The sequence below is a fragment of the Thermobia domestica genome, chromosome 9, assembly GCF_964235325.1.
Source record: "Thermobia domestica chromosome 9, izTheDome1.hap1.1, whole genome shotgun sequence".
Classification (NCBI taxonomy): domain Eukaryota; kingdom Metazoa; phylum Arthropoda; class Insecta; order Zygentoma; family Lepismatidae; genus Thermobia; species Thermobia domestica.
Window position 1 is genome coordinate 116,424,593 of NC_137462.1, and position 27,761 is coordinate 116,452,353.

General features: G+C 33.8%; 1 protein-coding gene across 1 annotated transcript; it reads right to left on the reverse strand.

The window, feature by feature from the left end:
- Positions 1-9,187: 9,187 nt before the first annotated feature.
- On the reverse strand, positions 9,188-10,864 carry LOC145660968 (uncharacterized). The gene has a single exon (XM_081726416.1). It carries the CDS (start codon positions 10,862-10,864, stop codon positions 9,188-9,190), a length of 1,677 nt encoding a protein of 558 aa, XP_081582542.1.
- Between the last annotated feature and the right edge of the window lie 16,897 nt (positions 10,865-27,761).

Genomic DNA, 27,761 nt, shown 5'->3' on the forward strand with positions numbered 1-27,761 from the left:
GGCAGTTACCAAACATGTAGATATTATGTGATTAGGACCCTATTTTTGACCATATATGGTCGTAGGATTGAAGTTAGACGTACCAACACAGACACAGACCTATTAAACTGGTGAGAGAAGGCTTTGAGATTTTTAGATACGAGGCTTTGTTAAAAAATTTTAAAATTAACATTGTTTTTATTTTGACTTAAATGCGGTAAATGGACTTGAGAGCCGGTGATGTTTTTTTGGCTCCCGCATGTGTCAATTTGCGAAGAGAACCCTGGCCGTCAGAGAGTGTATGTTCTATTTTAAAGCAGTGGCGTAGCCAGGACGTGTGTTTGGGGAGGCCCAAGTGCTGTTATAGGTTCATATAGAAAAGTTACAAACAAAAATATATAAACAAAAATATATAAAAAATTACAAACATCAAACTACCAAAGTACATTGTCAGACCTCTTTGGGGGTCCCGGCCTCTCTGGACCCCACTTTCCTACGCCAGTCTATTACAGTGTCTTTGGGAAATTACTATGTTTGGAACACTTTGTATATGAATTTAAGTTACTGGAAATTTACTACGGCAATCGGTATATTGGGACGTTACTCTATATAATACAACATATTTTATTTATTAAATGTAAGTTTATTTAGCCTGTATGACAATAATCCACCTTTTGTTAACACCATTTTTTTATATTTATAAAGCCATCATTAAGCTACCATTAATAAAATGTATATTATTATTTTTTTATATTTGCAGTTTATATTTTCATTATTTATTTATTGTTTTCCCTCTTTTTTGATTATTGTGTTTTCTCCAGGAATAGACATTTCGATCAGTTTTTCAATGCTTTTTCATTAAACATACTGTACAACTTATTTAAAATTATAAAGATTATATTAAATTAAATGAACATGCCAATAAACATTAACACAAAAATACTATATTACTAAACAATAATAGAAACCATTTGTAATAATTTCGGACGTGTTGCCTGACAACGGTTCAAACGGTAATATCGAAATTCGCACTACGTGTGTATAATATAGTGTAATGTATGTATGCACCTTTTTACACAAACCTCCTTATTCGAATGAAACTTATTTTATGACCTTTAAATACCAAACGTAAACATCTGATGTAACAAAAAATTTTATCTAAAATAGCATACTTATATATTCATACACATGAAAACATTAATATAGCAAAATAATTTTTACAACAAACATTTTGTAAAATAATTATGACATTAATTATATATTAATTTTTTAAAATACTATATAGTGTAATTTACTAAATATCAGAGAAATACTGAAAACATGAATAATTATATTGCTCAGTTGACAAAACGGAATATAATTGAAAACATTTTAAATAAATTGAGAATTATGGTAACTGACGAAATATTTTTTAAAATTATTATCTAAAACCATTACTGAAACATTTTTTTAAAAATTAATAATGGAAACAACATGAATTTACATTTTTACCAAATTATCAATGTTAATGGAAACATAGAAATGGGAATCAGTACTATAGCACCGAGTTTTACATTGGCAAAAACGCGATTATTGGCTGATACAATTTTTGCTTAACCTTGTTTTTAGAAGACTATTGGCAATGGCAAAGTAGAACCGTACTAATTTATTTTAGGGCAATAATTGCAAGCAAACATTTTAAGATGGATATACTATTTACCTTTAAAATTATTAAACACTTAATATTTTTTCTAATTTAGTTTTTCCACTAGGCATTTAAAAATAAAGAGGAATAATTACATTTGAACGTGAGCCGCTCTCTTATGGCCTTTGGCATTACGTTAATATGTACATACGTTATAGCAAAAAATTTACGTAAAGATGCCACTCTACGACAGCCGTTTGGAATCTATAAATAGCACTAAATCGCTTATAATTCCTAATTGCAATTCGGTTAAACTTAAACGCGTACTGCGTAAAGATACTTTATACGTAATAATTTTTGTTAGCTCGATGAACATTATTAATATTCACGTTCCTAGTTAATTTATGCCTGATTTCATTAACAAACCAAAAATTTTCTTGTGATTTGTTTTTAATACGAAAATTTTTAAATTTAATTTAAATTTTGTTATATTGTATTATTATTGTGTGTGTTTATTGACAAGTACTAGTTTAGAATAAAATTTTTAATTAATAAACATAAAAACAATTAGTTAAGCAATAAAATAATTCTTTGGTTACGAATATGCTATTTGTATGAATGATGTAGCGAAAGTTTTAACTATTCCTTCCTTCGTATTGAAGTAAATAAAAACTTTAGTAAAATTAATTAATTACATTTTTTACCTGTATAAATGGTTAAAACAAAACGAAATAAAATTTGTTTTTATGTGAGTTGTTGAATAATAGACTTACGAAAAATTATGAAAGCAAGACTTTTTAAAAATGCTTTTCACACTAAAATAACTGTTTTTATTTTGATATATACTATTTAATAAAGTAATTGAAATATACTAAAACAATATATTGATATACATATTAAAGTATACTAACGAAACTTATGTGGCTTATCTGACTTTTAATATTTTATTATGAAGGTAAAAATTTAATAACTAAAAATTTAATGTGTACATATACATTTATATCTATAAACTACAATGATACCTGACTTTTTATACATTTTGCATTACACGCAAAACGATTAATATTTATATATATACTTGCATTGTATAACATAACTAATAGCCCTTTAAACTTTTTAATCAACATAAATAAGTTAAAAAGTGGTTAAGTCTTGCAAGGTGCTACTCTGTGCGTCACTGACTGACAGGTCAGGATGTGTTATTTATAAAAATGTAAGTTAGTGAATTGGTTCTGAAAACCAAAGGCGCTAACTTACAAACTTTGAGCTGAAGTGTGCAGGGTTGCTAAATTTCCTGACAATTTAAGTAAATCGCTTTTACACTAAAATTTTATATACCACCCTAGCTGAATGCTTTTTGCATTCCACGTATGACACGTTCGAGAAAATTTTCAGATCCCATTGGGGTGTTAACATTTAAAACTTTAAGACATTTTAATATATATATATATATATATATATATATATATATATATATATATATATATATATATATAATGAAAAGAACAGTAAGAGATATACCCTGGGGATGAATTTTAATGTTACAGCCCTGCATTTTAATTTTATCGATCATTTGATTATATTAATGTTGCTCATATTCACATCATATATGAGATGTTAATATTTACAAAATTAGTAGGTTTACAAATATAATTTTTGAAGAGCACCGGCCGATATAGATGTGCCGCCTAACTCACAATTGCACTTGTTACTATCAGTACAATGTAATAACCACGAATATTATCGTAATCAGATTTATTAACTTTATTTTTGACAAATTTAGTTCACCATTGTCTAAGAGTTATTATAAAAAATTAAAAGTAATGTTTATTTATTTATTTTTATATCTAAAACTATCAAACTAATTAAATTTGAATGTAATGGGGGCTTGCGGTGGCTCAGTGGTAGAGCGTTCACCTCTGGTGCTAGGGGTCTCGGGTTCAAACCCTGCTCCCGCCAAGTGAACTTTGTGGTGGACAAACACCGTGTGCGTGGGTTTTCTCGGGGTTCTCCCGTTTCCTCCCACTTTCTTCATTCCACCATTTCATTCATTACTCATTATCACCGTCTCCTTTAGCCTAACCGGCATAACCGTGGGACGTAAAACTCAAAATTTCATTTCATTTTCATTGAAAGTAATGGCTAATACACAATTACCAATACCGGACGCGTTTCCCGCAACATGAGTTATATTGGCGAGGTCAATGTAACGCATGTTGTGGGCAAAGAACAGGTCGTGGAAAAACTCAGGTAGCCATAGATAAGATATAAAGAAAACATACTCCGGTGTTATTTAAATATAAATGCTGTCTGAAAGCAATCCCGAATCGCCATTTTGTTAACATTATTTTTTGTACTTTTCTTTAAGCTATAAATTACATTACATTAATATCAAAATTCAAACATTAATTTTGCTGGTTATGTACTGGCCGAAACAGAATTTAGAAATGTAGTACGCAAGCTAAAAGTACTGCATAGCTTGGGAGCTAATAGGGCGCTAGTTTAATTTTATCGTTTAATTTTGAAAAGTAACGACGCCCCTAAGGGGATGAAATATTTATATATATTAACTCTTAAGTCTTCTTGACTTACAATATTGTTTTTTAATTTATTTAAATTTTAAGTTTCATTATGATCACAGCGAATACATGTTGACTTTTATGGTGCACATCATATATAAAGATATTCATAAATAACTTTGCTAGACAACATTAATTATCAATTACTTTCAATATGGCTTCAAACTATTTTTAATTTACATTTCAACGCTAAATTAATATTTCATTACGAATTTAGCATATTTTTACCATTATTCAGTAATAACACCAAGCAGAAATATTTATTAGCTAAGGAACAATGTTTTTATACCCAATATTTAAGGTTCGTAATTAATTGTGATAGTTACTAATATTTCTCTAAATAGATTTGTGAATATCTCTAATTGCCTAATATTTCTTTAAATATGTAATTGCATGGGAACAGCTATACATTTATATAAATATGAAGGAAAATGAAAACTCGAAACAAGATTAAATAATAAAATTTTATTATGAAGTCTGGTACCAAAGCTGGAAACAACTGAAAAGAAAGAAATACAAAACAATCACCCTAATAAGAATTTGATACAAAGATTCCATATCCATAATGGGATAGCTATACTTTTTAAAACTGGTGGAGCATTATTAAAATTTTTAAGTTTGAATTCGCGTTTTAAATTAATTACCTGTTCGAAATTTTTAGTCTTGTCTTTCCTTAAATGTCTTTTGAGTTTTTGAAAAATTAAACTGATGAAGTGTTTGTACAAAGACGATGACGAACATTTATCAACGTTTAAAGATACGCGGATCGATGCACAATGTACTCCAATAAGAAATATGGTTTAAATGTTATATCATATTCTTTGTGGACTTCTCGTGATGCGGAAAGTATCTGATAACTTCTAGATAAAGTTAAAAAACAATGACATGGCATAAATTGAAATATACTTTTTATGCCAAAAAGAACAAAAAACATACTGAGTAATTCCTGGCTAAATCAAGCCAATTTATGAAATATACTGACAAGTAAACCTTACGTTTGGGTGAATCGAGTTGCTGACTGAGACACATATGAGAAAGTAGTACTAAATGTGGTCAGTATTTCAGTGAAGTTTTAGGTGCGAAGCTCCAGGGGTTTAGGAGATACACCTACCAGAACATCACATGGAAGTACAGAATAGTCTTCATACAGTTGGAGGTAAAAGCTCTGTAAGACCTCTTGTAACGACAAAAGATAAATAACAAATATATGGGTACATATTAGGACTAGGAGGAAGTCATATAGTAAGGGTATATCTGACGGCGGCCATCTTGAAATCCGCCATTTTGAATTAAGGTTAAGTTTTTAAAATAGGAATAGGATCATGTGATACATGATTTAAGGCGCAAATTTAATCAGAAGAACAATGGTGACGTTAATTTTGATTTACGCGCAATTGGTAAAAAGTTACAGGGAAATTAAATATTGTTGCTGCATATGTATTAGTCCTTTACCCCACCTTGTAAATTTTGTTTTAATGATAATAATTAAATAAAAAGCAGATGGATAAATATTAGGTCTATGGTAAGAGTTGCCTTGATGGCGGCCATGTTCAAATCCGCCATTTTGAATCAGACAAAAGTTTTAAACAAAACGCATAACAGTGACACCTTATTAATAGCAAATTTTACCATAAATCCAACGGTATAACCATTTTTGCTTTATCATTAACCAGCATTTGTTATCGCATAAACAAGTTGCTAATTTAAATAAAAATGACCAAAGTGGAACTGAGTCATAATTGAACTTGGGTCTTTGGTGTTTTCCAGAAAAGTCCTCAATTAGTACAATCAATATGTAGTTCAGAAAAGAGTGCATGACTTGCACAAATGCTCTGCTCACAGTGAGCACACCTGACACAGGCAATCGAGTTACACTTGACACATTTGTCGTTAACAATTCCGTCAAAGCAGTAGTCGTAAGAAGCGATCCATTTAACTTTGTGCTGGTTAATGATAAAGCAAAAATTGTTAAAAATGGTTATGGTAAAATTTGCTATTAATAAGGTCTCATTGTTATGCGTTTTGTTTAAAACTTTTGTCTGATTCAAAATGGCGGATTTGAACATGGCCGCCATCAAGGCAACTCTTACCATAGACCTAATATTTATCCACCTGCTTTTTATTTAATTATTATCATTAAAACAAAATTTACAAGGTGGGGTAAAGAACTAATACATATGCTGCAACAATATTTAATTTCCTTGTAACTTTTTACCAATTGCACGTAAATCAAAATTAACGTCACCATTGTTCTTCTGATTAAATTTGAGTCTTAAATCATGTATCACATGACCCTATTCCTATTTTAAAAACTTAACCTTAATTCAAAATGGCGGATTTCAAGATGGCCGCCGTCAGATATACCCTTACTATATGACTTCCCCCTAGTCCTAATATGTACCCATATAATTGTTATGCACCTTTTGTCGTTACAAGAGGTCTTACAGAGCTTTTACCTCCAACTGTATGAAGACTATTCTGTACTTCCATGTGATGTTCTGGTAGGTGTATCTCCTAAACCCCTGGAGCTTCGCACCTAAAACTTCACTGAAATACTAATCACATTTAGTACTACTTTTTCATGTGTGTCTCAGTCAGCAACTCGATTCACCCAAACGTAAGGTTTACTTGTGAGATTGCACATCAATCAAATGATCAAGTTTTTTTATTTTTATTTTTAGCGCAACGGTTATCAAGAATTTCTATCTATAAAATATAATACACACCAGCATCCAAGTCCTTGATGGGATAATATTCCAGTAGAGAACTCCCTATATTATTTTAGTAATTCAGAATAAAAGCAATTTTTTATCCAATTCGCATCTAGTATGTTATTTGAATAATACATTTTAAATTCCGATTGTAACTCTTTTATTGGCTATTCTCATTTCAGGTAGCAAGAATAACATACAATACACGCTATGAAGTTTCGTTAATATGAGAAAGGAAAATATCTGTACAGTATTAACTGTTATAGTTAGAAATTTGTTACATGTCCAAATATATTTTGATTATTATTCAGTTTTATTGTATTTCTTTTTTCAATAAATAAGATCTTGTAAATATTATTATATTTGCTCTCTTTTGCTAATTCAAACACTTGAATTAAAACGCAAATCCGTGGCTGAAAATACCAATTTATAACAACTTATTTTTGTATATTTTTACAGCGTTACACTATAGCCCACAGTTCGAATATGTCTAACATCTAGTCTAGTATTTTACCAAAATTCACTTAAAAACTCCATCTTGATATTACCTTTTTTATAATACGTAATGAAGGAAACATTTACACCTTTTAAATAATATACATGTAAATTATACAAGATGGATCCTTTCTTGTATCATATTTTTCCTTGCTATGACAATTAATAACACATATCATAAGATTGTTATGTTAACAGAACGTCAATCATTATATCAGAAAGAAATTAATTCTATTTTCTTTTTATATTTTCTTCTTCCTTTAGCTAGCTTGTGCATATTTTAATAAAGCACATATTACCCGTAAATACAAGTAAAGATGTTAAAAATACACAATGTCATTATATGTCACCCGAACAATAGGACTTTTTTGTTTACAATAAATAAAAAAGAATCCTGGATTACATATTGATTTTCTAATTTTTTGAGTCACTCTCGTATATATAAAAAGTACATTTCATATAATTATGTATAATATTAATTTTATATTAACAACATTTTCTTATTTATTCTAATTCTCATACTTAATTTCACTTTAAATATTCGTACAAATCAACGACGTAAATAGAAGGTACAATTTTTAAGTCCTTTCGAGGCCATTAATACTTATCGTAAGTTAGAAGTTAAAAAATATATATTATTTTCTCGGGCATAACTAAGAATATTTTGAAAAAAGATATTGTGACATTCATATAATTGTTATTTTGAAACGAGACAGGATCAAATACATTATATATTCAAACAGTATTCAAATTACAAATTAAATGTCGACAATGTTTAGAACAAAACAAGATAATCAACATCACAAATAAAGAATTTATCATATTAAGAAATAATTTAAAGATTAAATGTCATTCATGTTAACTTTGGATACAACTTCAGAAGGAACCAGTGTCTTAACTACCTGCATCCACTTATTTTAGTATATTTTGAAGGACGCCATAACTTAACTTCATCAATATTGCATAAACCCAAAGGTTTTCCAGTTTTCATGTCCATTAATTCCAAAACTTTAGGATTAATTTGTTTGATACATAAATATGGTCTTATATGCTGGACTTTTACCATATTAAGAATTAGCATAGTTATCAGAACTTTGATAAGCTTTATCCATATTCTAGGTCTTTTGTTATATATCGTGAAATTCTTAACACTGATATTTATTTATGATGGACTGTATCACACAAACGCTGGTTCGTTCTTTAATAATTCGGTTTAATAATATTGTTAATATTTCTTACAATTCCCGAGTTAAAATAAAATGCACATTGAACACTACAATGTTGCAACTATAGGCTACGCGCTCACTCACACACTGCTGCTATGCACAGTTTCAATAAGCACCTACCCTTTCTTCTTCTTCTTCTACAGCTAACAAGTTACATTAAACAAACATCTTTAAACAAATCTAAACAATTTAAATCAACAAGTTAGGACTAAACATAGCCCCCACCCTTGAACGATCTAGTTCAAGATACACACAAAAGATGAATTAGTAATATATTGGAAGAACTGCAAAAATTGAAACAATATATAAATGGAAAAGTTCTGTTACTATAAGTGGACCTGTGTTCGCTCAAGTTTTACCAACGATGAACAATTGCCAATAATGGAGGTATCAATATGAACATGCATAGAAACTATATGTTTTCTTTTCTCTTGATTGACTAACTTTGAATCCACTGTATATTCATTGTACTCTGGTAGAATGGGTTTTTTGAGCCACTCTGGACCTAAGAACTATAAGTGATGTGCAAGTAAAACAGAAGGTAATAAACCTCGAGAACCACAGTCTGCTGGATTATTCTTTGAATCCACTTTGAGCCACTTCACTGATGGCAAAAGTTTGAATCTTTGCTAAACGATTCGCGACAAACACTTTCCATCTGCTTGAATCCGAATTCAGCCACAATAACACAACAGTAGAGTCAGAATAGGCAATTTCATCACGTAATGAATTTAATATGAGATCCATCATTTTAGCTAATAGCAAGGCACCACAGAGCTCTAATCGGGGCAAGGACACTTGTTTGATTGAAGCAACCTTCGTTTTTCCCATAACAATGTTCACACTCACTTGGCCGTCTTGAGATACAGACCTCATATACACCACTCCACAATAGGCCTTTTCGGAAGAATCACAGAATCCTATTAACTCTCTTCTCGTAGCTTGAGTGATAGTGATACACCTGTTGATTTTGATGTTTTTCAATAAAGAAAGCTCTGAGTAGTAATTCCTCCATTTCCTCAAAATCCATTCAGGAACTGGACTGTCCCATTCTAAATTTAATTTCCAAATTTCTTGCAATAATATTTTTGCAATAATAGTAGTTGGAGAAATCAAATCTAATGGATCGAACACCTTTGCACTTTCTGATAAAATATTACGCTTAGTTACAACTGACTTAACTGACACAAGATTGGCATTATATGAAAATACATCATTTGATGGATACCACAGAATTCCTAACGTTTTCACTGAATTACTACTATCAAAGTCTAAACTACTCGTTGCTTGTTTCAAATGGGAGGGTACGGAGTCCAAAACGTTGGGACTGTTGGATGCCCATTTTCTCAGTTCAAAACCTCCTTTCTGCAATAATGCACTGAGTTGTTCTTGTAACTGAATTGCTTCACTAACTGAGTCGGCACCACTGATTAAGTCATCAACAAAAAAGTCTTGCATCACCACAGCCGCTGCGATAGGAAATGATTCTTCTCCATATTTCGCTAATTGCTGCAAACTTTTCACTGCTAAATATGGTGCTGAAGCTGTACCATAAGTTACCGTCACAAGCCTGTAATCTTTGATCGGAAGATTAGGTTTCTCACGCCACACAATTCGCTGGAAGTCTCTATGTTCTGGTTGGATTCTCACCTGTCTATACATTTTCTCAATATCAGCAGTCAATGCCACATTATGTTGTCTAAAACGCACAAGTAATGGAATTAAGTCACACTGCAACCTAGGTCCGACAAGTAACTTATCATTCAATGACACATTAGATGACGTTTTACAACTACCATCAAAAACTACTCTCAGTTTTGTTGTAGAACTGGAATCTTTCAATACTGCGTGATGAGGTAAATAACACACTTCACTGTTTGGTTTCAATATTTCACTTTCTGGAATAATCTCCATACGCCCAAGTACCTCATACTCGTGCATAAAATCTACATATAATTGACGCATTTTAGGCCTCTTCTTCAAACGACTTTCTACTTGCTTAAGGCGTTTAATTGCCACTTCACGTGACTCGCCAAATCTTGCACTGTTGTCACGAAACGGTAACTGCACATGAAACCTACCTGTCTCATCTCTTTGGTGGGTCTTCTGGAAATAAATTTCACACTGTTTTTCTTCTGGCGACATTATTTTTTGTGTAGGAATATCTTCCAATTCCCAAAATTGTTGCAAAATTCTTTCACTGTTGCACTGGATATGATATGTTGACGCTGTGAATTCTTTACGTCGCATTTCGTAGTCGCCAATAGAACCAAACAACACCTATCCTAATTTGGTATTCACTGCTACGGGAGAACCATTAACACCATTACACACACCCGCCAATAGCAATTGAGGGTAAATATCTGCACCCAATAACAGATCGATTCTGTCAGGAACATTAAAATTCGGATCTGCTAATGTTAACTTGTTAACATGCGACCACTGCTTGCTTTTATGAATATACCGTTTTGGTAGCATACCTGTTACCTTTGGCAACACTAACGCTTCTATAGAAAATTCTGATTTAACATCATAACTTGATGTAAACACAATATTAACAACACCTTTTGCCCGAGCAACATTACTGGAACTCAATCCCGAAATATGTACATACACCGGCTGTTTTTGTAAACCGAGTCGTTGTATGCAGTTTTCTGACACGAAGCTTTTTTCACTGGCTGAATCTAACAAGGCTCTCACAGATTGTAAATTACCATATGAATCCTTCACCATCACTACTGCAGTTTGTAATAACACTGCATGTTGCACATTAGTTTCACTTGAAAAATGAGTCCCCACTGAAACACCTGAGTTCTGTTTATTTGGAAAATGAAGTAAAGTATGATGACGTTTGCCACACTCACGACACGATGCTGATTTGCAACTGGACAGTTTATGATTAGATTGTAAGCAATTAAAGCATAATGCTTTGTTTTTCACTAAGGAATGACGTTCGTCAACTGACAGCGAAAGAAAGTCATCACATTTATGCAAAGGATGATTTTTGCTTTTGCACTGGCAACACGAAAATTGAGCTGAAGCATGATGCGCTATTGTTGATTTTTTATTACTCTTGTTTCGCTCACTGGGTGGGATTGATTTTGCATTGGAAGTGCTACTTGCTAATGCGCGACACCTATGATCTATGAATTTCACCAATTGGTCAAATGTTGGTAGTTAACTGTCTGACAATGAAAGCTCCCACTGTCTAGCTTCTCTGTTATATGAAATATAAGCAAAGGATCCCATTCGTTTACTTTTATGTCCAACACTGATAACGATCGCACACACTCAACACTTGTATCCAACAACCGACGCAACGCGCCAGCTGATTCTTGCTGCACTTGACCTTGACTTACAAACCGCCGCAAGATAGACGTGAATAATTCTCGTTTATTTTGATACCTTAAATTTAACAGGTCCCAAGCTTCTTTATAGTTATCGTCAGTTATTTATATAGATTGAATAAGTGTTGCTGCTTCACCTTGCAGACTAGTTTTTAAGTACTGGAGTTTTTGTGCACCCGTCAATTTCTCATTATTATGCACTGCTGCGATAAACAAATCACGAAACGAAAGCCAATCATTTAAGTTCCCGCTAAAGCATGGCAATTGCAATTTTGGAAGTCGAATTTCTGTTGTGTTTTTTGATTATTCACATCACTAGAAGAAGCGTGAGATATTTTACCCTGCACTTCCATTAATTTCACGTTAAACTTTGTAAGTCTATCTTCAATAGCAGCAAGCTCTTCTTCTTGCACCAAATAAATTTCTTCTTCGGCACACAAGTTACTGGCTAGAAACAAAAGCTCATTTGTTTCAAGTGACAGTTCACTCACTTTGTTTTTGTAGACTTGAACTACACTAATATCTTCCTGTTCTGTGATATTGTTTATGCAGTTTTCAGCACGAGTGACCTTGCCTTTTAAAACACGCTTTCGGGAATTGTAAGTTTCCATTGTCGCCCACACAGTTTTTTCTTTCTTGTTAACACACAAGTCCTAGCACGTAGGTCACATAAAACACATAAACACGTATTAACATCTGGGTCGGAGGACCAAATCTTTATGATGGACTGTATCACACAAACGCTGGTTCGTTCTTTAATAATTCGGTTTAATAATATTGTTAATATTTCTTACAATTCCCGAGTTAAAATAAAATGCGCATTGAACACTACGATGTTGCAACTATAGGCTACGCGCTCACTCACACACTGCTGCTATGCACAGTTTCAATAAGACTTACCCTTTCTTCTTCTTCTTCTACAGCTAACAAGTTACATTAAACAAACATCTTTAAAAAAATCTAAACAATTTAAATCAACAAGTTAGGACTAAACAATTTATATTATCTTCATAGAATTAAAATAAAGTACAAATAACAAACAAATCATAACGGTATTTACAGCGAAATGAAATAAGAATCAATTGAATATCTTCTTTCGGAGGCCACAATATTACGTTAAGTTGCATGACCAACGAATTCGTTTAATTTGCATTGAAAATCATAAACCGGAATACAGTCTTGCGCGTTATTTACTTCTATAGTTCACTTCCGGTATTCCGAATCGAAATACGTATGTATTCACATTCTATGAATAAATTTAATTTTGGAAGGGAAGTTATGGGGTATACCTAATTCTCATTATTAAAATCACATAGTTATTAATAGTGAAGAATAGAGCACGTTACAAAGCATAAACGTCCAAATTTAAATATTTATACGAAACAAAAGTGTAATTTCTGGTTACAGAAGAAGTCCGGAAAACAAACCTGTTACGACTAGGAAGTACAGCAGATTATAAACTAAAATTTTCCTCTTTTGCAAGATAGAAACGTAATGGTAAGCACTTTCACGAATCGGATTATCGTTCTCAGATAGTCCTAGTAATTTAGTAAAAAGATGTATTAAATACGTATACTATATATTTCATATAATAAGGCATATGGCCGCTTTCCCTAAATCTTGAAGTCTCACGCTATGTTTCATTAGTAAGAAAGATTGTATTTAACCATTAGTGCATTATAGGAATAACTACACGAATATCGAAATGGTATCTGCTCAGATTTAGAACAAGGGTGCTGCTTATCCGGTTAGTTTCATTATTCACTCACGAAAACAAAACAAATGTTGTTACGTAGTCAACTTGAATTTCAAAAACAAGGCGTACAGGTGAAAACTAAGGCTATAGAACTGGTAGGATCTTAAAAACCTTAGTGGGTGGTAATCGGAACTGTCCGAACAATCATATCCTCTTACTAGTGACATTGTAACTTAACTTATGTTGAACGACGTTGCCATAGCTTTGGTCCCCATTACACTGTGATTAATGGCTTACACATTGGGTTCTTTCTTTCTATATAGAGAAAGGGAAAATAAACAAACACTGACCAATTTGCCTGCATATATATAAAATACCAATTTGCCTGCATATTTAGATCATTCCGTCTCAATGGAAAAAGAAATATTTTGTTGAAAGCAGGTTGAAAGTGTCAAATAACAGCAACATCAAGCACTCTGAGTTTCCAGACTACTTTTTTCTTCGCCAAAACATTTGAGACATTCCATTCCATATTCATATGACGGAGAAGATAAGCTTTTGCTCACCCCCTATTTTTGCTGAGAGCTGCCATCCAGTTCGAATTTTGTTCCTCTCCAAAGGAAGGAGGAAGATTTTTCCACTCAAAGTGTCAAATAACAAAACAACACAAACCATTCGGAGTTTCTACGCTACTTTTGCTTTCTTTTTCACCAAAACCTTTCTCAAGTGACGGAGAAGAATACTCACCCCTCAGGTCGAAAATTGTCAGCTAGCTTGAATTTCTTGGCAACATCGGATTTCGGAGAAAATATCGGTTTCAGTCCATGTAGTAGGAGGAGAAGGTTAATAGGTCAATTTTCTATACCTCTCCCCAAGGTTTTTAAGAAGTTTCTAAAAGTTTACCATAACGCCAAAAACAAAAAAATCAAATTAATTAACTTGAAAACAAACACCTTAACATATAGTCACGCAACAACAAATTAATATATTTTGGCACAGGTTGATTATACTCCGACTTCGTACCACAATATAATACTACCGGAAGGTAACGTTACAAAATTTTAAACAAAGTTTTAAAACAAGACCGGAACAACTATTTCGAGAATCGAGACAAGACAGCTTTATTTCTCTTCTACACTAATCATGTTAAACTTGAACTCGATCAAAGGAAGAAAAACTTTTGTAGTTAGTAAAACGTTTGTTCTCCTTTCTCAAAAAAATAAAGCCAAACTCCAATCAATCAAGTAAATTGCCTAAATTATACTGTTCTATGTCTACTGCTTTTTAACTTCGTTAATTAATGGACTCGAGTTATACTTTAGTTTCGACAAGTACATAATTTCGGCCTTTGCTTGGATCTAAGTTTCCCTACGAATAATAAGTGTTTCAAGCTTTTTTTTATTACAATACAGTTTATTGTAAAATATGTATTAGTCAAACTCAAGGATATTTGCCCCCACCTGCTCCAAATGACGCTCCTGAGTATTACATTGATTTCATTAACAGATTAACTATCACTACGTTAGTAAATCAAATAAAACACGAGCATTTCATTTTTTATACCATGAGTACCTGTATGCCGGAGAGAAAATTATGTCTACATGATTTTAATATCATGGACCAATTGTAAGGAATTTATATGTTTGTATTTTAAACAAAAAAGAAAGAAAGAAAAGAAATAAGTAGATTATGAAAACTATACTGAGATTACAATATGTATAGTCACTAAAAAAAGTTTTCTAAGTATTATGCTATACATTGCAAGGTCAAACTGCAACATTCCGTAAGAATACATATTCCGTAAGAAAAAGTAATTAAGAAAATGATAAACAAAAATAACCAAACTCTGCTCATAGCTTTCGAATCTTATCTAAGGCCGCGCCTCCATTGTATCCGAATGCGACTGCGAACGCGAATGCGAATGCGAACTGCGAATTCATGTGCCTCTACTACATCCGAAGTTTTGTGAATGCTTTTGCTTGAAAATTCATATCTTAAAGTTTTCAGAGCAATAATAATAATAATAATAATAATAATAATAATAATAATAATAATAATAATAATAATAATAATAATAATAATAATAATAAGAAGAAGAAGAAGAAGAAGAAGAAGAATGTATTAATTTCCTTTGTGTGCAAAATAGAGTGAATGTCGCAAATGTCGCTCCTGTTATTATTATGCTTCTGTGGTAACCGCTATGTTCACTTTAAAATAAATAAACTAAATAAAATTAGAGATTGCAAAATCAACCAACTTTCTACGAAAATTTTCTCCATGAGTAAAAAACCCGTTTTTGCTATTTCAAACATATTAGTCAATAATTATATGTATTCGTAAAATCATTATTTGAGGAACAAAGAGGAAATATAAATTGAATAAAAAGTTGTGGTTCGTGTATTAATTAGATCTTCATATTTTAAAGAGAAAACAAATAAAATTATAAATATCTTCCACTCCAAGTTCTTTACTTACATCTGCCCATAATTTGTTCACGACGTGTCGTTTGTGGTAATCTGGATGACCTTGCATCCACAATGGAACTTTATAAAAAACACAATTTATTAAAACATCAACATCTATTTCCATTATTATTTTCATTTTTATCTCCGCACCTCGCACCGTCGACTACTTTCACGCAAAAAGAACTTTCTTCTCTCACGTAGCGCTCAATTTCTCTGCAGACGACGCTCCATTCGCATCAATTCGGACGAACAATCCCAACATGTTGGGATCGTTCGCATTCGCATCTTTTCGTCGGTTTTCGCAATTCGCAGGTCGGAAATAGTCGAGGCACTCCAATTCATTTACACGTGCTGGGAAATTCGCATTCGCATTCGCAATCGCATTCGGATGCAATGGAGGCGCGGCCTAAGAGTCAGCTTTTAAAAAAAGTAAAATTCGTGAGTGAGTGAAGAAAAATTCAAGAGAAGTTACAGTTCAACACAAATATAGTCTAAAAAGATGGGTAATTCAGAAACAAAATTTCTAACGAAAGAAAATTAACTTCAAAACCGAGCTTTCCAAACTGGCAGAAAAATACTGCCTCGTCATTTTTTCGTTTATCGTCCTTCTCGTGTCGGATTTTCAATTCTTTGCTAATAAGTTGTTAAACTTACTTCTGGTAGATAATTTCCCAAAATTTCTACAAAATATTTTCGGGGAATTAGACTCGGGTTTCTGCGCCGAAGACACGAAAGCTAACCGTATAGTCAGAAGAAAGGGAGCTATTTCTTGAGATCATAAAATGTATGTTTATTCATATTCCGAGAAAGAAAAGTTATAATAAAGTGGCATTCGCGTTCATCTACATTAGAAGTAACTTTATTCAAATAAAGACTTCCCATTTTTAATTTGTTATAAACGCATGCATATATATATACAAACAAACAAGAATGCTCCTCACATTTTTCAATCAGCATAATAATAGTAACCATACTCCAAGTCATTTTTCTTTAATATAATTCAATTTTCCACACAAAACAAGAGCATGGATATTTTGCACAAAATCATTCGCTACCTTTTAACACACGACAGCGCGGCGCAACTTGTACAATACGAATGTGGTTTTCCAGCCACGAGATTCTAAGGTCGTTACGAGTTTAGCTGCCCAGCTATAGAATCGAACTCGCATTCTTCGAGTTGGCTTTTCCACAGCCAGGATTGGCTGGTTTCAAGTTCGGCTTCCCATAGCCGGAATCCAACGTTACGTCTCAACTTGACGACCCAGCCTAGGTATGTTTCAAGTTGACAGCCCAGTTCTTCAGGATTTTAAGGTAAAGTAAACTTATGACGTTTCAACTTTAGCATATCGATGATACGATTTTACTACGATAAATGCTTCCGTCTGAAACTAGCCTAAAGCCATAGACATATCATAAAGCTTCACAAAAGTCTTAAAATGTCGTTCTAGAAAGGGCATCCCTAAGCTGTAAACACTTTTCAGTGCCCGCCGAAGTTAGTGAAGCAACCTGCTAAGAGAAAAGAATATTTCGTCAACGCGGTGTTTTAAATCTTCATATGTGAAGAGAGGGAAATGGATAAAATTTATTAATTGAACGTTTTGAGTAAAATTATAGGTCCGTATGTCTAGTCATTTATTATTGATCAGACTCCAAGCATATTTTGGTTTTATGATTTGTTCATTGCTTATCAGAGACGTAATGAAGCGCATACGGGAGTATGCGGCCTATACCCACCTAAACTTTTTATAATCCAGCCTATACTCACTTGAAATTTACGAAAGAATGAGCGTATATTTGGGTGCGTTTACGGCAAGTAGTCTTACGTATATGCTGTACTTTAGAAAACGATGGACCGTATTCAAGCAGTACACCACTGTTGCTTATGGAAAACTGCAAACAAGTTCTAATGTTATTAGATAGGGAAAAACGCAACTCTAGGAAAAAGTAGCAGGTGTTTCATTTGCAAAACCGATTATCGCAAATTTTTCGTTGCGTTGCCACAGACCCAGTGGTCGAAGTGGGACAGTATGCGGTTGTATGCCTTACCGCTTCTGGTTTTTCAGTGATGAAGGCATATCGTCTCTGGTTATTTAATGATTTAAACATACCGTCACTGGAAAGTAGATGCTAAACACCTTTAATTTTTATAGACCGCAATTGACGAATAGCTTCGCACGTAGAAGGATTGCATTTCTTATGTATAATGCTGCTTGTAGACGATCCAAGAAAGCTTGAACAAGACCATTCAATATCTCAAATTTACACGTTCAAAGGGGCATTGTTTAAGACACGTGAACAAGAGTCTCGAATGGTCTTGAAACAATTTTACACGATCATAGAAGTATTGAATCATGTTTTATATACTTGTTGATAAGTGGCAGTCCAAAACAAGTGACTGAAACTATGAAAAGAAATAACAGCGAACCTGTGTACTGATTTTTTTTCAGACATGCGCATGAACAGCTATAACATTAGCATATCTTTCCTAACTTCCTGCAGGCATTTGGAATTTAATAGGTTACCGGTTTATTAAATTACTTAGAAAAGAGGTCAATTGATTTTGTAGCAACCTCTTCGAATTTTCACTAAGTATTTTGCCACTTTTTAAATTAAATGTGGGTTAGGTTAGCTTAAGTTAAAAGTGTAAAGTGCTGCTTAGATATAAAATCCCTGTACTAAGCTTTTTAAAAATCTGATTCTTCTAATGGCGTACTGATGGCAGAATCACACTCATAATGAAATAAACAAATTGTTTCCCAAAATTGAATTACGAGGCAATGACTACCTTTTGATGTTATTTATGCTATGGCATCGAAGACTGTTTAAAGAAAATGCTGAAAACGCAGGATACCAAACGAAGCAATGATAATATATTTTTTTCAGCTACTCGACTTGCCGCCCACATCTACATTAGACTTTCTTCACAAACCTATCCCATGTTTGGTACTAGTTAAGAATAAGCCGTCAAACAAATAGTGATTTTACTGTTAAAATGTATGAGTGCATATGAAAGAGGATTGTTTGGGATAATAGTTTGCACTGCCGGAACATACCTGTATAATGTAGGAAACAATTATGTTTAGAAGTTTTAATGTTACCAGTATCAAATCATTACAAAGGGTATAGTTGAGTTCAAATGAATGCATACGATATCAAGGGTTTGTTACACTATTCTCATGTTTCTTGAACTATAACCTCCGTCGATGACGAGCCTGCTCCCGACGGACGTACTTTCGCGTAGGCCCCTTTCTATGTTCATGCCCTGACACTGTTAAATAGCATTCTCGATTTTAATGGGGTTTGCACTTTCGTATATGTGGCATATGTCTGGATGCGCATTTGTACAAGTCCTCGTAAAATTAACCTGCACGCATGAAAGCAAATCGTATCTCAAGAAAAAACTCCTGAAATACAACGTGTGAATTACGTAATAAAACAATTGCATATTTTATAATAGGATAACATGTAATAATTTCCAGGGTACTTCAGTTTGCGAGCATAATATCAATCTGTACGAATTTTTATTATCCCAGATTAATAAGAGTACAAAACGTTTTATTAAATCAAGAAAAGTTAATTATATTTTTTTATTTGATGGACTCTTCTTTCTTAAGAGTCTTCATCCCGGCGAAATTAAAATACCACTAATTTTACAGTAATTATGTGATATCTTCAAATAGATAAAAGATAATTCAAATATGGAACAAAAGCGCCCTAGACAATATTATTTTGCGTGAGGTATCGTTATCACAAGTCACCTAGTGGCTTTCCGTTTTCAGCTGTTTAGAAACGCGAAAATAAATGCCGATTTTCAAAATGGCTCGAAATCGAAAGCAGATAAGTGAGTCGTGATAACGGTTTCTCATGTAAAATAATATTGTCTAGGGCGCTCTTGTTCCACATTTCGATTATCTTTTATCTATTTGAAGATATCACATAATTACTGTAAAATTAGCGGCATTTTAATTTCGCCGGCAAGAAGACTCTTAATCTACACAAGATATTCTTGTATATTCTCAAATTAATACTTTTCATTGCCTCAAAATTTAACAACAGTTGCAAGCATTGTAACTATATAAATCGTGTATATTATCAGCAGAAAATACTAACAATATCTTAAATTGCAGATATTAGCTTTTATCTATTATTATAAGCACACTTTGAACATCAGATAATTATGGGGAAAGGGTAATAAAAAGATATTTATTCAACAATTGCCGGTCTGGCTAACGACGCCATCATAGTTGTTTTGTATTTTCCTGCACTCAATTCGAGCGCAGATTACCTATTGAATGATCTTGAATTGGATTGTTTAGAATAGGATCGAAACAAAATCTTTGTACGAACCTATTGAATTCAAGACAAAAATTAAGTGCTGATGTCTATTTGATCAAATAGTCTTGAATGGTCATGAACAAGACTTGTTCAAGCTTTCTTGGATCGTCTACAAGCAGGATAAGTAATTTCTAAGTTGACAACACCGATATTTTTATTATCTGTTTCCTAATTTTTTTGTTTTTAAAATGGTGCGTCCTAAAATAAGTTTACGTAATTTATATTTTGATGTCCATTTTGAATTTCTTCTCTTTTTATCTATATATGTGTGTGTCTGTCGTCTTGCTTTAATGCATATAAATGTGTTTTGAGCATGGGTGGATTTAGGGGTTGTCTGCTGTGGGGGCGTACCTTCCGGGGGTTTGGCATAACCCATAGTAAAGTGGAGAGACCAGAAGTTTTTCCTGCGGGAAATTGTTCATATCCTCATTCGGTTTTTCAGCATTTTCGTGTATACTTCTCTATAATATAACATAAAGGGGATACTTTTTAATTATTTTTTTCAGAAAGTTGTTAGCGGGGGATCAGTTTTTCCATATCCCTCCTCGTTACTACAGAGAAGTTCTCCAATGGTTTTCAGTCATTATGTAAATTGAAATGCAATGTTTTAGGCAACATACCGTTACTATATTTCAACAGTTATAGCTCGTCCAGAGTTAAGTCTGTACTGTGGTTGCTTATGGACTTTTACTTCTGGGTACTTACCCCCTTAAAGAGAACAGATTTCACTATTGTAGTTTATCTTAAAAAATGTTAAATATTTACCGACGACACAAAAATAATTTTCGCAACTTTTCTTTTCCTTATAAAGTATTTAAGGTTGGTGTAAAGCGACAAGCTTTGCCGGTAGATGGCTCTGCAGTCTCCGTATCTCTGTCATGTATTTTTTACCTTTCACGAAAATTCACGTTTTCTCTTACAAGTTTCCACCTAGAGACTTCAAATTTTTGCAGGAGAAACTTCATAACCTATCGAAGCCAACAATCCGTGCCGATTTTTTATTTAGAAATTTGTTCATTGTTGAAATAGTTATATTATTAAATATTTGGATATCCATTTCAACAATGAAGAAAATTCTAAATAAAAAGTTGGTACAGATTGTTGTCTTCGATAGGTTATGTGAACTTCCTTCTCTAAAAATTTGAAGTTTCTTGTTTGAAATTTGTAAGAGAAATCGTGAATTTTTGTGAAGGGTAAAATGTACATGAGAGATATACGAAGAATGTAGTGACATCTCTCGGCAAAACTTGTCCCTTTAAACCAACCTTAATTAGTTTTAATGGCTAGTTTTTTTTTTGAACTCGAAGAGGGAAGACACGATAAATGTAACGGCTGCTAAAACGTTGCCGGTGCATTTTCACGTGACTAAAACTGTCTGCTCAAAGATACCGTTGCCAACTGACGAGAAATTTCACCGTAGTGTCAACATACATTTATGCGCTCATTAGTATTGTTACTTCCACTAGTCTGAAGTACAAAAGAACAACTTCGATCCCCAACGGGAATCGAACCCAGGATCCTTTAATTACAAGGCAGCGAGCGTAACCACTCATCCATGGGGGCGCTCTGAATAAAAGGCATTAATAATTTCAGAGGATGGTCTGCGGGCAGTTTTTTCAAGTGTTTCAGTTTTATTAGGTCTATTATTATTATTATTATTAATATTATTATTAAATCAAGCTACAGTGTTAAGCCGTATCTTTGCAAAACTATTAACTTATTTGTATTAAACATAAACGCTATAACTTCTTAGGGCAAACGCCGATTCATAAAGTGTTTCTCGGAACATCTGAGTTCGATTAATTATATATAGGTCTATGTATTCCTTGTCGGGATGGAAATTTCAGCGAAAATTGCTACAAGACGCATTTCATATTTCTTTTATCTTTCGTGCACTTAAATTTCTTTGGGAGTTCATAACTGACAGATTTATGTTGGGTTTCATAATAGCATTGGTTTCAGAAACTACACCAGGAAATAGAGAGACAGTTTGGTGCGGATGGCGCGGTGGCTCAGTGGTAGAGCGTTCACCTCTGGTGCTTGGGGTCCCTGGTTCGATCCCAGCTCGCGCCGTGTGGACTTTGTGGTGGACAAACACGTGCTCGTGGGTTTTCTCGGGATTCTCTCGTTTCCTCCCACTTTCTTCATTCCACCATTTCACTCGTCTGTCCGTCTCCTGTAGGCTCACCGGCATAACCGTAGGACGTAAAACTCAAAGATTTCATTTCATTTCATTTACAATTTGTTGCGGTGGGTGGGGCAAATGGCATACCTACCTACTGTATCGTGTGTTGTCGCGCTAGATGACTCATGTCAGATTCCAGACGAGTTATTCTCTGTTGTGTCTTTGCTATTGTGTAGTGTGTAGCGGAGTGTGGTGGTGGTCTCTGAACAGTCGGCTTTTCGTGATTGTGTTCATTTACTTACTGTGCTGTTCTGAGAACAAAATCGCGCCGTCTTCGTGTGCATAGGTGCGTGAGTTTGTGTTAATGTATCAAAATGAAAGAAATTACAGCCAGCACTTCTTTTAAGCGTAAGAGTGGTCAAGTGTTGAAGAGCAAAGAAAGGGCTATTGTTAAGAACATGTTTAATTATTTAAAGCAGAAAAACCCGTGTAAAAGTTACAACAGTATTAGGGTTCGAGTCTTGTAAATCCGTGTTCGGGATAAGGCAATTTATAACAGTATGAGGGTTCAGCCTTGTATGTACCTGTTTGGATAAGTTATTAATCATGGTTCTGTTAGTTTCTAACGTCCTAGGAGGAAAGGTCACGTAATTATGAGGTCGAGTTCCAATTCTTACAAGGAAGAAAACACACTCACGGTCATCAGGTTCGGGTGCATTCAATAACCACAAGAAGGCTGGGTCGTGTGCCCACCGTCACTGGAGAGCCGAGCACTTTACGGCTATATTGATAATACATCTCTCATCGATGATTTCGAAAAGAACACTTGTGGGGGGGGGATAAAAGACAATGCTGACACCGGATGGTTGCAGAGACAGAGAGAGAGAAATGTACCTTTGCACTGTGCCACTTTCAATGTGCTTTACCTGTAACCTAATAAAATATTAAATCTAATTTTTATCCTGTTCCACAACAGAAAAGAACACGAGAAAATACACACAATAACACTATTTAGTAGTTGTTGCCAGGTTTAAAATAATTACACTGAACGAATATATTTGATGTATATATTTTCAAAGTTTAGGTAATTAGAGACATATTTGTACACTTCACACAAAATAGATTTTGTTACGAAAATTATGGCCCTAGGCATCGATTCGAACACGCACGAAACGGTAACGACAAAAATGCACGGAAATCGCGATTACGGAAATTCAAAGAATTTCATGAGGATTCTGAAGACACTATTTATATTCTTCTTTTCACCATCACTGGAAAAAATATTTCTTGCAGCTTCCAACAAGAAACTCCTCCTGTATGATAGTTCCATTTTTGTTAGTACTGGACTTTTGCTACGTTTTTCGTGGGTTTAGTAGAAAATTATAACTCAGAGGCCTTTACATAACAATATCTGGCTTTTGACTCACTTTTAGTTGAAACATTACTGAATCGTTCGTCGAGTGCTCTAATCTCTTTTGTTATCCAAGTTGCACTCTCCGCGCCAAATCGTGGCTGCTCTCTTGGCTGACACAATGGAGGTTCATTGATACGTTGTTGGAATAAAAAATAGTTCGCACAAAACATTTAGATTTTATATAACTGCTTCGATAGTAAGAAGCAATTAATTAATTATCACTTGATTGAGAGTACATTAATTATATTGAGACACATAGTAATGTAAATAATTAATAATTATTATTAAAAATGCACATTATGACGTATGGTCCACTGCTGTTGCTCAGGAATTCAGTTTTGTGTAGGTGTGAATGAGGGAACGAGCAAATACCTTCCCAAATATGGTTCGGCGAGACGTGCTGAAATGTCTTGAGGAAAGGGGCACCTTCTAGGTAGAAAAATTCCATTGTTTCGCTCTTCTGCGCAGTGTTGCCAACAAGTTGGTACAAAAAGTCGCTAAATAGGAGATGAAATGACTCCAATTTTGGGTGAAAAGTCGCTAAAAAAATTTTCGTGAAGTTTTGCCTCTTTTATAATATATATATATGTGTGTGTGTATAAAATACGTGATCAATTCAAGCCACAATACTATATACGCTAAAAGAACGTATATGAAAGACTCATATACAGGGCCGGATTTAGGGGGGTGCAAAGGTGGGAAGTTTTGCAAAATCGTTAGTTTAAGTCAATTTTCTAAAAGTTGAAAGAAAAGGATTTACCGAGAACAGACACTTAGCGCATGGCTAATCATAAGCGTTCGCCACGCGTTTTTATTACTCATGCGTACACTTGGAATACGCTGACCATGTATTTAAATGTGGGTGGCTAATCACAAACGCGAAAGCAATAAAAAACGTGGAGAAAACGTTAGCTCGAGCGTATTTGGTGCGTTTCGGAACAATAGACCGCCTGCTGTTTAAAAGATGTCTAAAGGAAGGGGAAAAAAAGGAAAGACTTGTTGCTAGGCAAGGGGATTTTAGCAAGAAACAGCTATTTGGAAGATGCTTTGTGCAGAGTATTGGAACTCTGCTATTATAGACCTGGACCTGGCAAAAAAGACCTGGGGACCCTGACTGGTTCGCAGTATGATTTATAGCTCTGGAGAAAGTAAAATTACCGAATAGCCACTATGGTCGCGCTCGCTACGGATTGTAACTTTTAGAAAACGCATTCTCAAATAGCCTAACCCTTAGCATTTCCAGGGCATTTTCTCACTCACACTACAGATGCCTAAAGGCATTTTAAAAAATCCAACTGAATTCAAAGGTACTGATAGTTATTGGTGCACTCCCCCTCAGAAAATCCTGCATCCGACCCTATTCATATATAACGAACAATAATTTCACTTTATATATATATATATATATATATATATATATATATATATATATATATATATATATATATATATATATATATATATAACTTCATGATCAATTTTGCTTCAACGAAATCAAAAATAAGTTTAGAAAAACGAACTAAATTCAAGGTCTAGGAAAAACCTTACTTCACTTCTACTCACGCTTCTGCAGATAATCTGTTTGCTATCGTTAATGAAATATGTGTGCTTCTAAACGGAAGTTCTCTAAACTAAAGGATATTAAAAGCTGGAGTTGGTTCCCGTTAGAAGGTAAGAGATAACAGCACTGATTCAAGTAAGCCAAAGGAAAATAAACATATATCTAAACTGATTCGAGTTAATAGTACTTATTTTATGATAAGTTATTCGCAGTAAAAAAGTCGCTAGATTTGTAAATAAGTCGCCAAATCGTCATTCCAAAATCACCAAAAAAGTTGCTAATCGGAAAAACTATTTTTTGTCGCTATTCTGGAATGTGAATTCCCTAGATTTAGCGACTTTTCCCCCAAATTGGCAACACTGCTTCTTCGAATATCAACTGGCTAGGTATTAGTTCCAGGAATTGACATTGAAAATACGAGGGTTGGTTAAAGAATACACAACTTTACTGTCACAAAGTATAAAGCCTGTCTCAGACGGGACTGAAGTAAAGCTGCGATTCACGATCTAAAACTCACGACCTTACTTAACGATCGTGTGAGAGGTAACTTGCCCTTAGATCAGGTTGAAATTTTCTGCTGTCTTTATTTGGATCCTGACTTGGAAGAAATAGAAGCAGTTTCTATTTTCTTCTAGACTTCCATACAACTACCAATCAGAAAAGAGTAGCGCCTGACGACATTCAACTTTTTACTCGCTGTAATTTCTAAACAATGCTGCCTGGACAGGAGAAACATTAAAGATATTAATTGAATCATATGAAAAATATGAATTTTTAGATAATGTGAAGCACGATTTATATTATTTTTAATAACTGCAAAAATAAAGACCTTATAGAAGGTATGCAGTGAAGTAAGTAGTGTTCGCCCGAACACAACAGGTGTGAACGAATGTAATTGCATCTTACCAAAACTGTAAAATGTTTTTAAAAAGCATGCAGGTTTACTTTTGGCGCACTACTCGAAATAATTATTCGAAAATTAGAATTCCTTTACTTATTTCGGAGTATGTTTAGTACAACGGGTCCAGAAGCACGTAAAAAACACAAAATTTACAGGAGAAATGAATGATGCAAGTACTTAGACGTAACATAACGTAACCAAATCTAAGCTGACCTAACATAAACTAACCTAAACTAAACTTATATTAGTAGAAATAAGCGAAATTCTATGATTTTTGGAACATTATGCGGGACTCCTACAATAATATAACATAAACTAAACTAACCTAACCTAATTTAAATTAACCTACCCTACCCTAAACTAATCGAATGTGAACAGAAATTACCAAATTGTAACATTTTTTAGATAAAAGAGCTGGACCTCTTCTGCTAAACATAGACCCTAATTTCCTTCTTATTTCTTTCTAAATGATTTGTGCTGGGCGACATAAAATATCCACAATGCGTAGTCAAAATTCAAGGGGGTATCATAAGCAATTGTTGAAAAATTATAATTCTTGTACTATTTGCCTATAAATACAGCGTCCGGATGCATGCTTAAAAACTACAGCCCAAAAAACACAAAACAACCTGCGCTAGGTCGCCACTAAAAAACACGAATGCTATCTAACCGAAGCTGGAGGGCCCGAGTGTTAGCGAAGGGGTGCGTCAGTGAAGGTGGGTATCCGCTTAAGCGAGGGTAGTGGAAACGAATGGGTTTTGGCAATGATACGAGTTTCAATAGCATTTGTCATGGTTTCATACCAGTAGCATTTCACTTGTAAACAAAATACAAATTATGTACACTTCTGCAGAAATTCACCGCCGGTGGAAATTAGTTTCTATACAGGCATCTTTCATATGAACTCGCATATTTTATCCGTCGTAAAGTATTTGTAATAATTTTACACTAGTAATTCTACACATATAAACATAAAATTGAGGTGTGGTACGTGAAAAGTAAACCAGCACCAGAAACAATGAGAGTTAATTGTTATCAATGTTTGTGTGGCCTTCGTACAATTTTAGGGAACAGTTCTGCAATACTGGCTTTATTTTAGCTTTCCGCGCCTGATAACTGTCCTCATTTACACATGCGGACAAGTCATTTGATTTACAGTTCTACAATCTGGTGGATACAAGGATCTACAGACCTTTCTTCAGCTGATACAGACTCCCTCTTTTTTGTAACTCGCTGCCGAATTTTCGGAGTTACTAATTTCAATAGCGTATGGAATTCTGGATAGTCCACTGTGTTGATTTTT